This window comes from Sarcophilus harrisii, chromosome 6, assembly GCF_902635505.1.
Source record: "Sarcophilus harrisii chromosome 6, mSarHar1.11, whole genome shotgun sequence".
Taxonomy (NCBI): Eukaryota; Metazoa; Chordata; class Mammalia; order Dasyuromorphia; family Dasyuridae; genus Sarcophilus; species Sarcophilus harrisii.
The window spans coordinates 248701702-248714299 of record NC_045431.1 but is presented as its reverse complement, the minus strand read 5'-3'; the positions used below and the strand labels follow the sequence as shown (position 1 = coordinate 248714299).

The following is a 12598-nucleotide window of genomic DNA, read 5'->3' as shown; positions in this document are numbered from 1 at the left end:
TAAATGAGACTGAATTGTTGATCACTCCTGTAGATAAAATAAAGTAGGAAACTCCTTTCTATCATAAGCAGATACCAGCTATTAACAGGATTGAAAGTAGAATTAATTTGTCCTATGTCTTTTAGATAAACCTAATTCATAGAAATCTCCACTAGCTCACTATTGCTTCTAGGATTAAATAGAGTCCTCTGTCATTTAAAACCCTCCTCGGGCTAGCTCTCACATTCCTTTCCACACTAAACCCCTATCATTCCCTGTCACCTGCTTTCCATTTCAGTCAAAATTGGTCTGTAGATCCTCTATAGATATTCCATCTAATTTGTTCCCCTTATCTGATATTGTTTTCTTATCTCCAAGTTTCTTCCTTCAAAGCACGGATTAGGCATTTCTCTGTCAGATCCTCATCTCAAACTTTTTCCTCTTAAAATCAATTTTTTTTTTAAATTGTATTTTGTGATTGACATATAGACCTGTGGTTTTATTTAAGGAAGTCTCTAAAGAAGCTTTATCAGTGCTGATAGACAACTATGCAACAACTGGGTTGCGTATGGGTGTTGAGAGGTTATGACTTGCATCAAAGGCAGATTTGGATGTCTCTCTACAGTACCATATTGCCTCTGCTTTTATTTTTTCTCCCCACTCTTACCACAGAATGTAAGCTTCTTTAGGTTAGGGATTGTTTGGCTTTGCAACCAGGCTTTTGTATATAACACTTTGCACACTTTGCCAGACTTGGGCCCGAGTTGAATATGCAGAGACAGCAGTGACAGAATTAGAATCCAGGACTTTTAACTCCTAGTTGTTGTTTCTATGCCAATTCTTGATCCTGTGCACCCATAGAAATGTAATGTTTTTAGAACTGGATACGGTTTGTCTCATGTGTAGCTTTTGCTGTGGCTTATGTGTTGGAGTAGATTTAGCCGAGGGAAAGGAGGAAACTGTTGTGGCTAGGAGGATTGTCATTGTGACTTATGGTAGTTATGGTTTGGGCCTTTCTTAGCAAAGAAAGATTACAGGGTGGAGGCTATTGGTAGGAAATGTAACTGAGGGCCCGCTGAAACTAAGTGACAAGAAGAATTTTTGTTAGACTTAATCCGCTTGCCTTTATCCATGTTTTTGCCACATCAAAGCTTCAAAAGGACTTTTATGTGTATGCTCAAGTATAAGGGGTCCAATATAACTTGGACAGGTTACTTAACTAAAGACACTTTTTTTTGAACACAAATAAGGGACAAACACAGCAGAGCTATGAAGGAAATTTCAGGAGGCTGTAGCCTAGTTGAAAGACATTTGTGAGATTTCAGTTTGGACAGGAAGTGGAACCAGAAAGGAGAACATGGTGTTCATGGGCAATGCTGTTGGGTTTGGGAACTGCATTCAAAGTAGGAAGTGGCAGTCATAGAAGGAGCAGGTGTGTTTGGCATAGGAAGAACTGATGGGGCACCTGTTCTCTAGCTTCCTCTGGGCATGGTTGATTGCTGAAGACTACACGCCCTAAACGGGTAAAGCTGAACAAATGGGACCTATCACGGACTGGTCCTAAAGGGCTGGCTTTGCTCTGGAGAGCGTGGGAAAAGGAGCTGAGGCAAGAGGCCCAGGCTAGGCAAGACTAGTCCCCACAAGCCTCTCCTTCCCTCTCCCTTTTCCCCCACCTCCCCACCCCCCATGATTGCTCTGGTTTCTCAAACGCCTTTGTAGGCAAGCCATGACTGGGTCCTCTGGTTTCCACCTGGGAGTGGAAGGGGGAGGAAAGAAAGGAGAGAAAAGACCTGTTGATGGCAGCTCCCTTTTCATTTGCTTGTAGCAAAGAAAAGGAGGTAGTTTCCTGCCTAGACTATAACTCTATCTATATTCTCAGTTTAAAGTGGGAGACTCCAATATGGGGCTGGAATCCAGGTTTTCCCAGAAGAAAGAAACTGTGTCTGTCCCTTAAAGAGCCAGAAAGTAGATGAAAACTGCAGGCTGAGGACTGTTGGTGTGAAGTCCTCCCTTTCCCTCCCCATACCCAGAGTTTCTTTTTCCTGATACTTCTTCTGTTTCTACTGTTTATTTATTGGGTGTATTTATTTTCTTTCCCATTCCCTTGCTCCCCACTATTTCTGCAGCTTTCTCCTTCCTGCTTCCTCCCTGGTGGTGGCTGAGATGTTTCTTCCATGATTCTTTGCATCTAGACTGGCCTGTTCTCTGTTAAGCCAATCAAATCCGACCTTCCCTTCTTAACAGGTGTGTATGGAAACTTAAAAAAGATGTATTTTGTTAAAATTTTTATTTTTCAATTGTGGGGACAAGGAGGGAAAAGGAGATGGGATGTGGAGGTGGCATGGGTTTGTTTAAAGTCTGAATTTCCCAGTGATAAATGTTTGGGGGGGACAGATTTTTTTTTTTTTTTTTTTTTTTTAAACCGATCCTTTAGGATCCTCAATGTTAATGCCCTTTGCTTGATTTGCTATCCAAAGAAACAGTTTGTTATTGGTGGGTTGAGGGTAATGGCTGGGGATGATTTCTTTAGTGATTTCTTTGGCATGTTTCTCTGAGCACGGAGAAGAAAGGTATAGGCACTCTTCCCTCTCCCTTCCCACCCCCTCCCCTCCAGGTCCAACAGAAAATTGGTCTTAATAATGTAGCAATAATAACCCTTTGATAACCTTACAGGATCCATTGATATTTATCCAAGATATGAACCAATAGCGAAGGAATCATAATGATCTATAAATAATCTTCCCAAAATTTACTAATGTTGTCTAGGTGATCAGGATTTAAAGAACATCTCTCACTTGGCTTTTCAAAGACAATTACCTGAAATGTTTCAGGGTCACAAATCAGTGTTTTGAGAATTCTAATGCTCATTCATTCCCTACCTACTACCTAAATTTCCCAGAACTTGCCTATTTTTATGCAAACTTTTTATGGATACTTTTCATTCCTTCTTTGTTAGTGTTTTCCTGGTTTATCTCAACAGTCGTCATATCTAGGGCCTGTTGCCCTTAACATGAAGCTGTGAAATCCAGGAACATTTAAGAATTAGGACCCTAAATTTGCATTTTGTTTCTTGATTACTGAGATGTTGATTACTGGGAAATTGAAATATTCAAGAGAACTCTTAATTTTGTTTGCAATTCTAATTGTCATAAAATCTAGGATGGGCTAGTTCCCACAGAGAGGATACCTATCCCTTCCTGAAAGAGGCTCTGTCCAACACACATCTACTACCCTGTAGTAGATGATGGTGTGGTGTGTGTATATATATATATGGATGGCAACTTTTTTTTGCTGCTGGGAAGATCAGAATTTCTAATTAGAAAGTTTTATGTTTTATGTCAACAGTGATAAGCGTTTAGCTATGTCCTGGTTCCCACTTACCTGTATAAATTATATTTATCCCATTTATCTACCCAGTTCTTGTTTTTATCTTGAGGGGAATTAGTGGGAGTGTAACCCTGCTTGACCAGACACTGGTGATGGACTCTAAGCTTGGTGATAGTCTCCCTGCTCCACTGTGGCACCAACCTGATGTGCACATCTTTGCCTCTGGGATTGATGATTCTCTTTCTTTTCTTACCTTTGACCTTTTCTTTCTCTTCCCCTTCTCTCCCTCCCTCCCCCCAGTGGTCTGAAGTGCGGAGGGAGGTTATCTCCCTCCTTCCTCTGTGATCCACCTCCCCTTTACTTTGCCCTGCGGCGGCTCCGTCCCTCAGGGTCATGGACGACTCCGAGGTGGAGTCGACCGCCAGCATCTTGGCCTCTGTGAAGGAACAAGAGGCCCAGTTTGAGAAGCTGACCCGGGCTTTAGAGGAGGAGCGGCGCCACGTCTCAGCGCAACTGGAGCGTGTGCGCGTCTCGCCGCAGGATGCCAACTCCATCATGGCCAACGGCACCCTCACCCGCCGGCACCAGGTAACCCCTCCTGCCCTCTGCTGGGCAGCTAGAACTTTGAGATGCTCCCCAGAGCAGCTGAGACTTCCAGGGAGCTGCTCTGATGGTGATGGACTGTCCCTGGTGTCCGTGCTTCATGGTAAACTTCTGTAGTCAATAGGCACCTTCTGGATTGTTACCTACTGGATAGGTGGGGCAGCTGGCGGCGGCTTTGAGCTCTATGAGCTCGTCCTTGGTGAGCACCCTTCTTCGGACCTGTTCTGCTGCATTGGTATTTCTGGCTTGGGTTGCAGAGCCACCAGTGGTAGAATTTGTGATTTGGAGCGGTGCAGCGAAACCATCTTTTTTCTCTGACTCCTCTGGTGTTAACTTCTGGAGCTTTCTTGGGAGACAGTATAGGGGAGAGGACAAGCAACTGTTTTAGTGATTGGGGAAATTGGGCAGCTTGTGATCTTAGCTTAATTTCTGTCCTCAGGGATCATGCTGTGCTCAGGGCTAAGTCTATATCCATCAACTGTGTCCTCCCACCTCATGCTGGCCCTGCGTTGCTTTCCTTGTTAACTGTAATTCATATGTGTATGGAAGTTATGGCTACTTCTGTTGTAGTCAAGGGAAAATGGAAGAAAGCAAATACCCATACCATGTTGCTCTTTAACCTTGCTAACTACAGGAGCCAGCAGCCTTTGGAGGTTCTACTAGTCTATGGTGTGACTAAACAGCTCAGAGTATTCAGAATGAGAAGGGTCTTCTCTTTTCTTTGTGTGGTCCTGATGTGAAATGACCTGTCTGGGATTTTGTCCGATTTACTTTTGGTGGAGGGGTTGTTGCTTGATGGGATAGGATGAAGCTCTTGAGAGCTTTCTAGAAAGGAGCAATTGGACTTTCTTTTCCCCACTAACAACCTATTTGAGTTTGAAGGCAGATGGAAGAGAAAATTCTTGGTAATGATGAGTTGAGAAAGTAAGGCAAGATGGGGGTCCAGTTAGGTGATTTCCCAAGGAAACCATCCTCAGATGTCCTTACTTTCTTTTCTTTGTTTGAGACTTATTTAAGCAACAAAAAAGGAGATTTTTCTCCTTTTCCCTTTTCCTTGACCATGGCTCATCTTAATCCTGTCTGACTGTTCTTCAACATGCCTGTTAAGATGCCTGTGGAGAGGGGAGAGTAGAACTAAGAACGAATGTGATGGTGGGGAATTCCAGGATCATAAGTATAGTCTTTTCTTTGAGTTTTACTTGGCTAAAAAACCACACCCTTCCTCTCCACGGAAAGAAACCTTGGTTATACTTCCTCTCTCTGAAGCATGTTTAGAATGGAATAAAGGCTTATTCCAAGGCAGTTAGGTCTTTTGTCCCAGCTTAATCAATTTTAGCATCCTTAAAATTCTGTTCTGTAGCTAAAAAAGAATGAAGTTCCTTGAATTTCAAATATATTTTTAGACAGTAGTCGTGTATGTGTGTGTCTGTGTGTGTGTTTTAATGTTTCTTAAGACAGTCTAGATAAAAAGGGTCATAGCTATTCAATAGCTGTAGAAAACAGATGGAGTTGTGGGGGGAATGGTACAATTTTTTTTCCCCTTGTTTTGCTTTATTTATTTATTTATTTTGGCTGGTGCACATTTTAAGACCAATTTGAGTTCTCCTTCATACCTGATAGGCAAGTGTACTATTTCTGCTTCTTCAAAGAACTGCCTCCAAGGGGCATTATGAGTGTTTACCACAGGACTGGGGAGTAAAGATAGTGTAGGAGAAGTAGATGAAGATTTTTTTGGGGGAAACTCAAAGCTTCCAACCAAAATCAAGAATTAGTGTTCATTTTCTCCGTTCCTGGCTCTTGCCTGCCAGGCACCATTGTCCTGGAGATCCAGGCCTGCTTATATCTCAGGTTACTTTAAAAAAAAAAAAAATACTTAAAATGATTATAGTTTTAGAGCTGGAAGGGACCTTATAAATCATTTACTCTAATTCCCTTCATTTTACAAATGAGGAAAAAGAGGCCCAGAGTGTGGAATGGCCTTGTCCAAAGTCACATAGGTAAATAATGACAGTCTAGATTCAGTTCAAGAGCTAGAAATGCAAATCTCACATCTGCCACTACTATGTAGACAGTATCCTCTTAAGGCCCTTTCCTTTAATAAAGAAGATGTTAGTATTTCAGAGATGATGGGAAGACTATATAATACATAAACTGTTCCTGTGGCATATATTTCAGAACGGCCGGTTTGTGGGCGATGCTGACCTTGAAAGGCAAAAATTTTCAGATTTGAAACTCAACGGACCCCAGGTACAGTTTACAGTTTAGGGAGGTTGCATCATTCTTTTTCCTTTCTCATTTTAGTTAGAACATCTTGGTAATTTGGTTTAGACATGGGGTGCAATGATACTAAGCGAAACCCTGAAAGAATCTAAATACTTGAGAATGAACTTTAGTGAGCAGTATTTCCCACTGCCTGTAATCAGTCTCTTCCATTTAAAATATTACTTTTCTGTAGACTTCTGTTCTAGAAAATAAATTGCTTTCCTCTGACACTCAACTTGGAAATCAGTCACTTGAGCTAGATCTAATATGTGGGTTGGTTCCTCATGAAAGAGCTCTTTATCAGTCAGAGATCAATCAAAGGTGAGGAGATTTTACGAAACCACATCTGTGCCCTTTGTGTAAATTCCAAATATGGAGAAGTACCACCATCCTAAATATTTTGGAGTTGCTGAAATGTTGTCTATTCTTACTGGATTTTCTAATGTCAATATTTATTTGAGACATATCATTGTAACTCTTCCCTCTCCTCCCCCACCCATTATTTCCAACAGGACCATAGTCACCTTCTGTATAGCACCATCCCCAGGATGCAAGAACCAGGGCCGATTGTGGAGACCTACACAGAAGAGGATCCAGAGGGAGCAATGTCTGTTGTTTCTGTGGAGACTTCTGATGATGGGACCACTCGCCGAACAGAGACTACAGTGAGCTGGGACAGATGGGGGAGTGTTTACTACTAGGTTTTTGGGAACTTGTCAAAGTGGATATGAAAGCTATTGGGTGGGACATTGGGAAATTTTTGTAGATAGTGAAGAGAAAAAGGCAGAAAATAATTGGTCCAGAATACCTCTTCTCCTAGCTGTAGCTGTTACCTGAGTAGTTTATTTCTTGGGGGTCCTTGTAAGATAGGAGGGTCAGTATGTGATAGGATTCTGCATTTAATTGGTTCCATTGCCCGTCTCCTCTGCCCTTCAAGGTCAAGAAAGTAGTCAAGACCGTGACAACACGAACGATACAGCCAGTCCCAGTGGGACCAGATGGGCTTCCTATGGATGGCTCCTCAGTTTCCAACAATTATATTCAAACCCTGGGCCGTGACTTCCGCAAGAATGGCAATGGGGGACCCGGTCCTTATGTGGGGCAGGCAGGCACTGCCACTCTTCCCAGGAACTTTCATTATCCACCAGATGGCTATAGCCGCCACTATGAAGATGGCTACCCTAGCGGCAGTGACAACTACGGTAGTCTGTCCCGGGTGACTCGAATCGATGAGCGGTACCGTCCCAGTATGGAGGGATACCGAGCTCCAAGTCGGCAAGACGTCTATGGGCCTCAGCCTCAAGTCCGAGTAGGTGGAAGTAGTGTGGATCTGCATCGTTTCCATCCAGAACCTTATGGATTGGAGGATGACCAGCGTAGCATGGGCTATGACGATCTGGACTATGGCATCATGCCTGATTATGGCACTGCCCGCCGTACTGGGACACCGTCTGATCCCCGCCGACGTCTCAGGTAGGCTGGGATCTGAAAAGGAATTCTTTGTATACAGGGGCAGGAAAAGGTGACATCCTGTGGACACTGACAACATTCAGCTAGAAACCCTTTTCAAACTAGTTGCCTTGATTCTTAGCTTATGGTTGATGCTTATGCTTTGGTACAGAGCAGTGCAAGTTAACCAAATGGGCATTGGGACATGCATCTATCTGAGATCTGAGAGCTGATCATTCTGTCTTTCTCAAAATCTTTTTCAGTTACAATTCACTAATTCTTCTCCCAAAGTGCCCTATTCTTCTTCTCCGATAGGAAGCTCTCCTTTGTAATAGGAAAACAAATCCTTATGGGGGTCTTATCTAGAAACACACATAATGTCACCTCTGTGCTTAGTCAGTGGTAGTTAGGTAAAAAGTGACTGGTGTTTTGGTCTCTTTAAAAGTATACTTCAAATTGCTTTTCCCATTGGTGTTCCCTTTTCCTTGATCATGGCTCATCTTAATCCTGTCTGACTGTTCTTCAATCATGTGATGGTGCTTATCTAGGCCCTGTGGCTTAAAGTCATCCAGACAGCTAAGTGCTTTCTTGCTATCTTTCGCTTTATCTGATATTTCAACTCCTTACTACCATTTTTGTTCTGTCCTTCCCAGTTCAGAGACTTTCTGAACTGGAAAAATAAACAAGCCAAACAAACAAGCTCTCCATTTTCATCATCTCTATCATTTCCTTTCTTAGATCCTCTTATTTTTCCAAGGATAGTATCTATACCTGCCCCCATTTTTTCATTCTAAATGATCTTCATATGCTCCTGGCAATGTGGCAGAATAGAGTCTGACTTTCTTTGCTAGCAAGGCAAATTACTCAGCCTCCCTGATTCAGCTCCAGATCCCTCCTATTATGCTCTGAATTAAGTCAAGTTAGGTTGGGCAGGTCCCAGACTCCACATACCTCTAAAGTGTGTATTCACTATGCTTCCCCATGGCTGTCTTTTACAATCCTCATCTTCAAGCTTCACCTTGGGTAGCCTTCTGAGAAACCCATCACTAAGCGTTCTCTTCCACGAAGTGTTCTCTTCCTCAAATCTTCTGGAATATGGCGTCTAAATCCACTTTGACCTATCTCTGTCCTCTGTACTCCCATATAAGCTTGAGAAGTGGTCCTTTTTTACTTTTATTTTTCTGTCCCCCATGCTTAACAGGGGTGCTTTATATTTAGCAACAACATAATAAGTTTAAGATCAAAATTGATCAGTGTCAATTTGTGTTAAATCTTGCCATAAGGTCATGGCCTTTTAAGGCAGGCATTTGCTCCTGACTGCTAAATGACTTCACTTAACAAAGAGAGGCCTCCTTACCTAAACCTTAGTCACCCGTCTTTTGAGTTATCTTCTGGACTGTCTTTTCCCCTCCTCTCTGACTCATCGATCCTTCATAGAAGGTTACCAGGTTTAGAAACCTCCACCCAGAATCATAGTACTGAGTAGTGGTCATCTAGGAAGTATCCTCCCGAGGGTGTTGGCCCCAGGTACCAGACTATTTCCTGAATTTCTCATTAGTGAGATATGATTGACCTTAAGAAGGTGTGGACAATAGGGTTTTCTCTGTGCTATAGTGAATTGAAAAGTTTATTTAGAGAGAGATTTCTGTGCCCTGTCTTTGGATATTTGTCAGAATAGTTTTGGATTGAAAACCTGCTTGTCTAGCAAGAACATTCTGCTGCTTCCTGTTCCGGTCCTAGAAGAGTAATACAAGGTCAAAGTCTAAACAGTGTGTCAATGTAGCATATGAAAAAAAGCATTGCTCTGGGCTGTCAGGAGACCTCTGTGCACAAAATAACTGAGTGACCTATACACTGAATCATTGAACTTCAGAACCTTTTTTTTTTTTTTTTTTTTTTTTACATGTGCAGTGAAGAGAAACAATGAACATTCCAAATATTTGAACCTACTTCTATTTCATAATAGTTTGAAGCTATTTCCTGTGTACATTTTCCTCAATACTTTATTTATGATAAGCTCACAATAAATCTGAATTCACATTTTTGAAGTTTTGCTTGTGAGTACTTTAACCTGTGATAATTGTTTTAATCATAACCTCTTATGAATGAAAGATAATACTTGTTGATTCTCAGTAGCTTTGCAGAGAGACTCTATTTTATATATTGAATTAGAAATGCTGTTTTTGGTTCAGGCCTTTATTTTGGTAAATGACTGTTATAGTCTGGGAGCCAAATCATGGCTCATAGTAGTATTTTCTTGTCACATAAGGGTTACCAGAATGATTCAGCATTATTGACCTTTAGTAGATAATGAACCTCTCTTCTAAGAAAAAGGAATATGTTTGGAGGGAGATTAGGAAGTCTAGGGGATTTTTTTCAGAAGCTGTGCTGGGATAGAGCAGTTGGTATTTTCTTCTAGGAAGTAGCTCAGAATTTACCATAAAGTATCAATAGGTATTAACATTGTAGCTAATTAAAATGGTAGTCCTCTTCTAAGAGATCCAAACAATAGGTTTTTTCCTTTCTCCTAAAGGAGGAAGTCTTGGAATGAGATGACCTCACAGATAATGAATAGATCTCTTCCTGATGGTGATGATCAAGTAATAGTGAGACAGCTTCACCCTCTAGTGGTTGGTTTTGGGTACTGAAACCCAAGAATTTACTTTCCATTGCTTTAGCCTTGGAGCCCAGTGTAAGGGGAAAATGCCTATTGCTATTACTAGTGGGCAGATATCCCGGTTTTGTTGTTGCTGAGTACTCCACTGCAAGAGTTTATAGAAAAGGAAGCAATCTTAAAAGAAGTAGATTTGAACCATACTGAGGTGATTGCCTACATGAAGTACAAATATGGTGTTATGTGTGACGCCCCCCCCCCCCCAAAAAAAAAAAAAAAAGACAAATATGCTGGTATATATGACACTCACTGAGGCCAAATCTTAATATGATATAGCAAGAGGTTCTTGATTGTGCCATTCTCTAGGCCCCTCACATTTTCTAGAATAGGGCGGAGATGGAATATAAAGTATACTAAAGGCTCTTATCCTCTCTGCAGCTGATTCTTGTGGAAGTACTTTACATCTTGTTTTAGTTAGTTGATTTGTAAGTTTCATTCCTGGGCATTTCTTTGCACCCTTCAATCATTGCTTTATTTGCCTGCTCTGTTTCCCCAAATATATGTGAATTTAAGGTTTAGCTTCATTTCTCTTCATGGAAATCTTGAAGGATGGGTTTTCTGGTTTTATCATTGAAAATGATAAAAAAGGTAAATGCCCTTGCTCTATATGCTGTATATGCTAAGAAAGGTTGGTCAGTGATAGTTAATTGAGTCAGATCCTTGGTTTGTCTGTTTGATATGGAAATGCCAAGAGCTACCAATACTTCTTACTCATACTTAAAAGATGGTCATATAGGAAATATATTAAATTAATTTACATTTTCTTTGCTTTCTCTAAAATCATTCAGGAGCTATGAAGATATAATTGGTGAGGAAGTGCCCCCAGACCAATACTACTGGGCTCCTCTGGCTCAACATGAAAGGGGAAGTTTAGCAAGTCTGGACAGCCTGAGAAAGGGAGGCCCTCCACCTCCCAACTGGAGGCAGCCAGAATTGCCAGAGGTGATTGCCATGCTGGGCTTCCGCCTGGATGCTGTCAAGTCCAATGCAGCTGCCTATTTGCAGCACCTCTGTTATCGTAACGATAAAGTGAAGACCGATGTGCGGAAACTTAAGGGTATCCCAGTGTTGGTGGGCCTGTTGGACCACCCCAAAAAGGAGGTGCACCATGGGGCCTGTGGGGCTCTCAAGAATATCTCCTTTGGTCGTGACCAGGACAACAAGATTGCCATAAAGAATTGTGATGGCGTTCCTGCCCTTGTTCGTCTTCTGCGCAAGGCCCGTGACATGGACCTCACGGAAGTCATCACGGGTAAGCACTGAGCTTAGGTTCAATTGGGAAAAGCTTTTGCTTTCTTTCCCTCTTTCCAAGTTGCATTACTTTTGGGGAACATGAATGATAACAGGCTCTTGGGCACAAGAAATCCTACATTTGTCCCATAAGGTGCCTAGGGACATGCAAAGAGCAATACTTACTAGGTTTTTATAATTTTTATTTCTCAGGAACACTTTGGAACCTCTCATCTCATGATTCTATCAAGATGGAGATTGTGGACCATGCATTGCATGCTTTGACAGATGAAGTGATCATCCCACATTCTGGTTGGGAGCGGGAGCCCAATGAAGATTCCAAGCCTCGCCATATTGAATGGGAATCGGTGCTCACCAACACAGCTGGCTGTCTTAGGTAACAGCAGATACTATAAGAACTATGCATATGTGAATTATTTTGTGTAAGCCTTCACAAAACTCTTGCTCTGGTGGTACAAGGCTTTGTAAGTGAAGTATAAAAGTTAGAAAGCCTTTGAGCCACAGTCCTTACCTTACTTACTACTATGGTGAGGCACCATGGCACCCTCTGAAAGAGACAAAAATATAAGTGGTCCATTATATTTATTGAGTTTTGGAGGCAGGAAAAATCTTTGAAAGAAGAAGCACATGCTGAATCTTTATCTAGTGACCAGCAAGTAGAAACAGTACTGAAAGAACTGTGCCAAATCCTTATTTACATTCTTATTATCAGTAAAATCCAAAGAATTGAACTATAAATAAAATAAAGATTCATAATGATTACTCTTAGAAAAAACTTATTGGTAATAATATACAAGGTGTCCCAGAAGTCTTAAATACTATCTTAAACTTAAACTTAGAGTTGTATTAAGACTTTGGGGATAACCGGAATATGTGTCTTTGTATGGTGACGTAAATTGGTGAGCGTAAGAGATGATGGCAAAAACATTTTGGGAAATGTTATTCAAAGTTACAAAAATGAGCCCCAAGGTTAAAAAATATATAAACAAATATATATTGGCCAGAAATGACTAATTATAGATGTGGGACTCATTTCAAATTCAGCTGTTTAAG

General features: G+C 41.5%; 1 protein-coding gene across 14 annotated transcripts in view; it reads left to right on the top strand.

The window, feature by feature from the left end:
* CTNND1 (catenin delta 1) overlaps positions 1-12598 on the top strand; it is a 49711-nt gene that overhangs the window by 22173 nt on the left and 14940 nt on the right. For 8 of the 14 annotated variants that reach the window (XM_031942819.1, XM_031942820.1, XM_031942818.1 and 5 more), the window contains 7 exons: positions 2106-2223; positions 3607-3894; positions 6085-6156; positions 6684-6836; positions 7109-7644; positions 11083-11546; positions 11738-11921. In XM_031942819.1, coding sequence (XP_031798679.1) covers positions 3700-3894; positions 6085-6156; positions 6684-6836; positions 7109-7644; positions 11083-11546; positions 11738-11921 — 1604 coding nt within the window. In that variant the 5' untranslated portion in view covers positions 2106-2223; positions 3607-3699. The remainder of the gene's footprint in view (positions 1-2105; positions 2224-3606; positions 3895-6084; positions 6157-6683; positions 6837-7108; positions 7645-11082; positions 11547-11737; positions 11922-12598) is intronic. The other 6 variants (XM_031942825.1, XM_031942827.1, XM_031942826.1 and 3 more) reach the window with 3 other exon arrangements.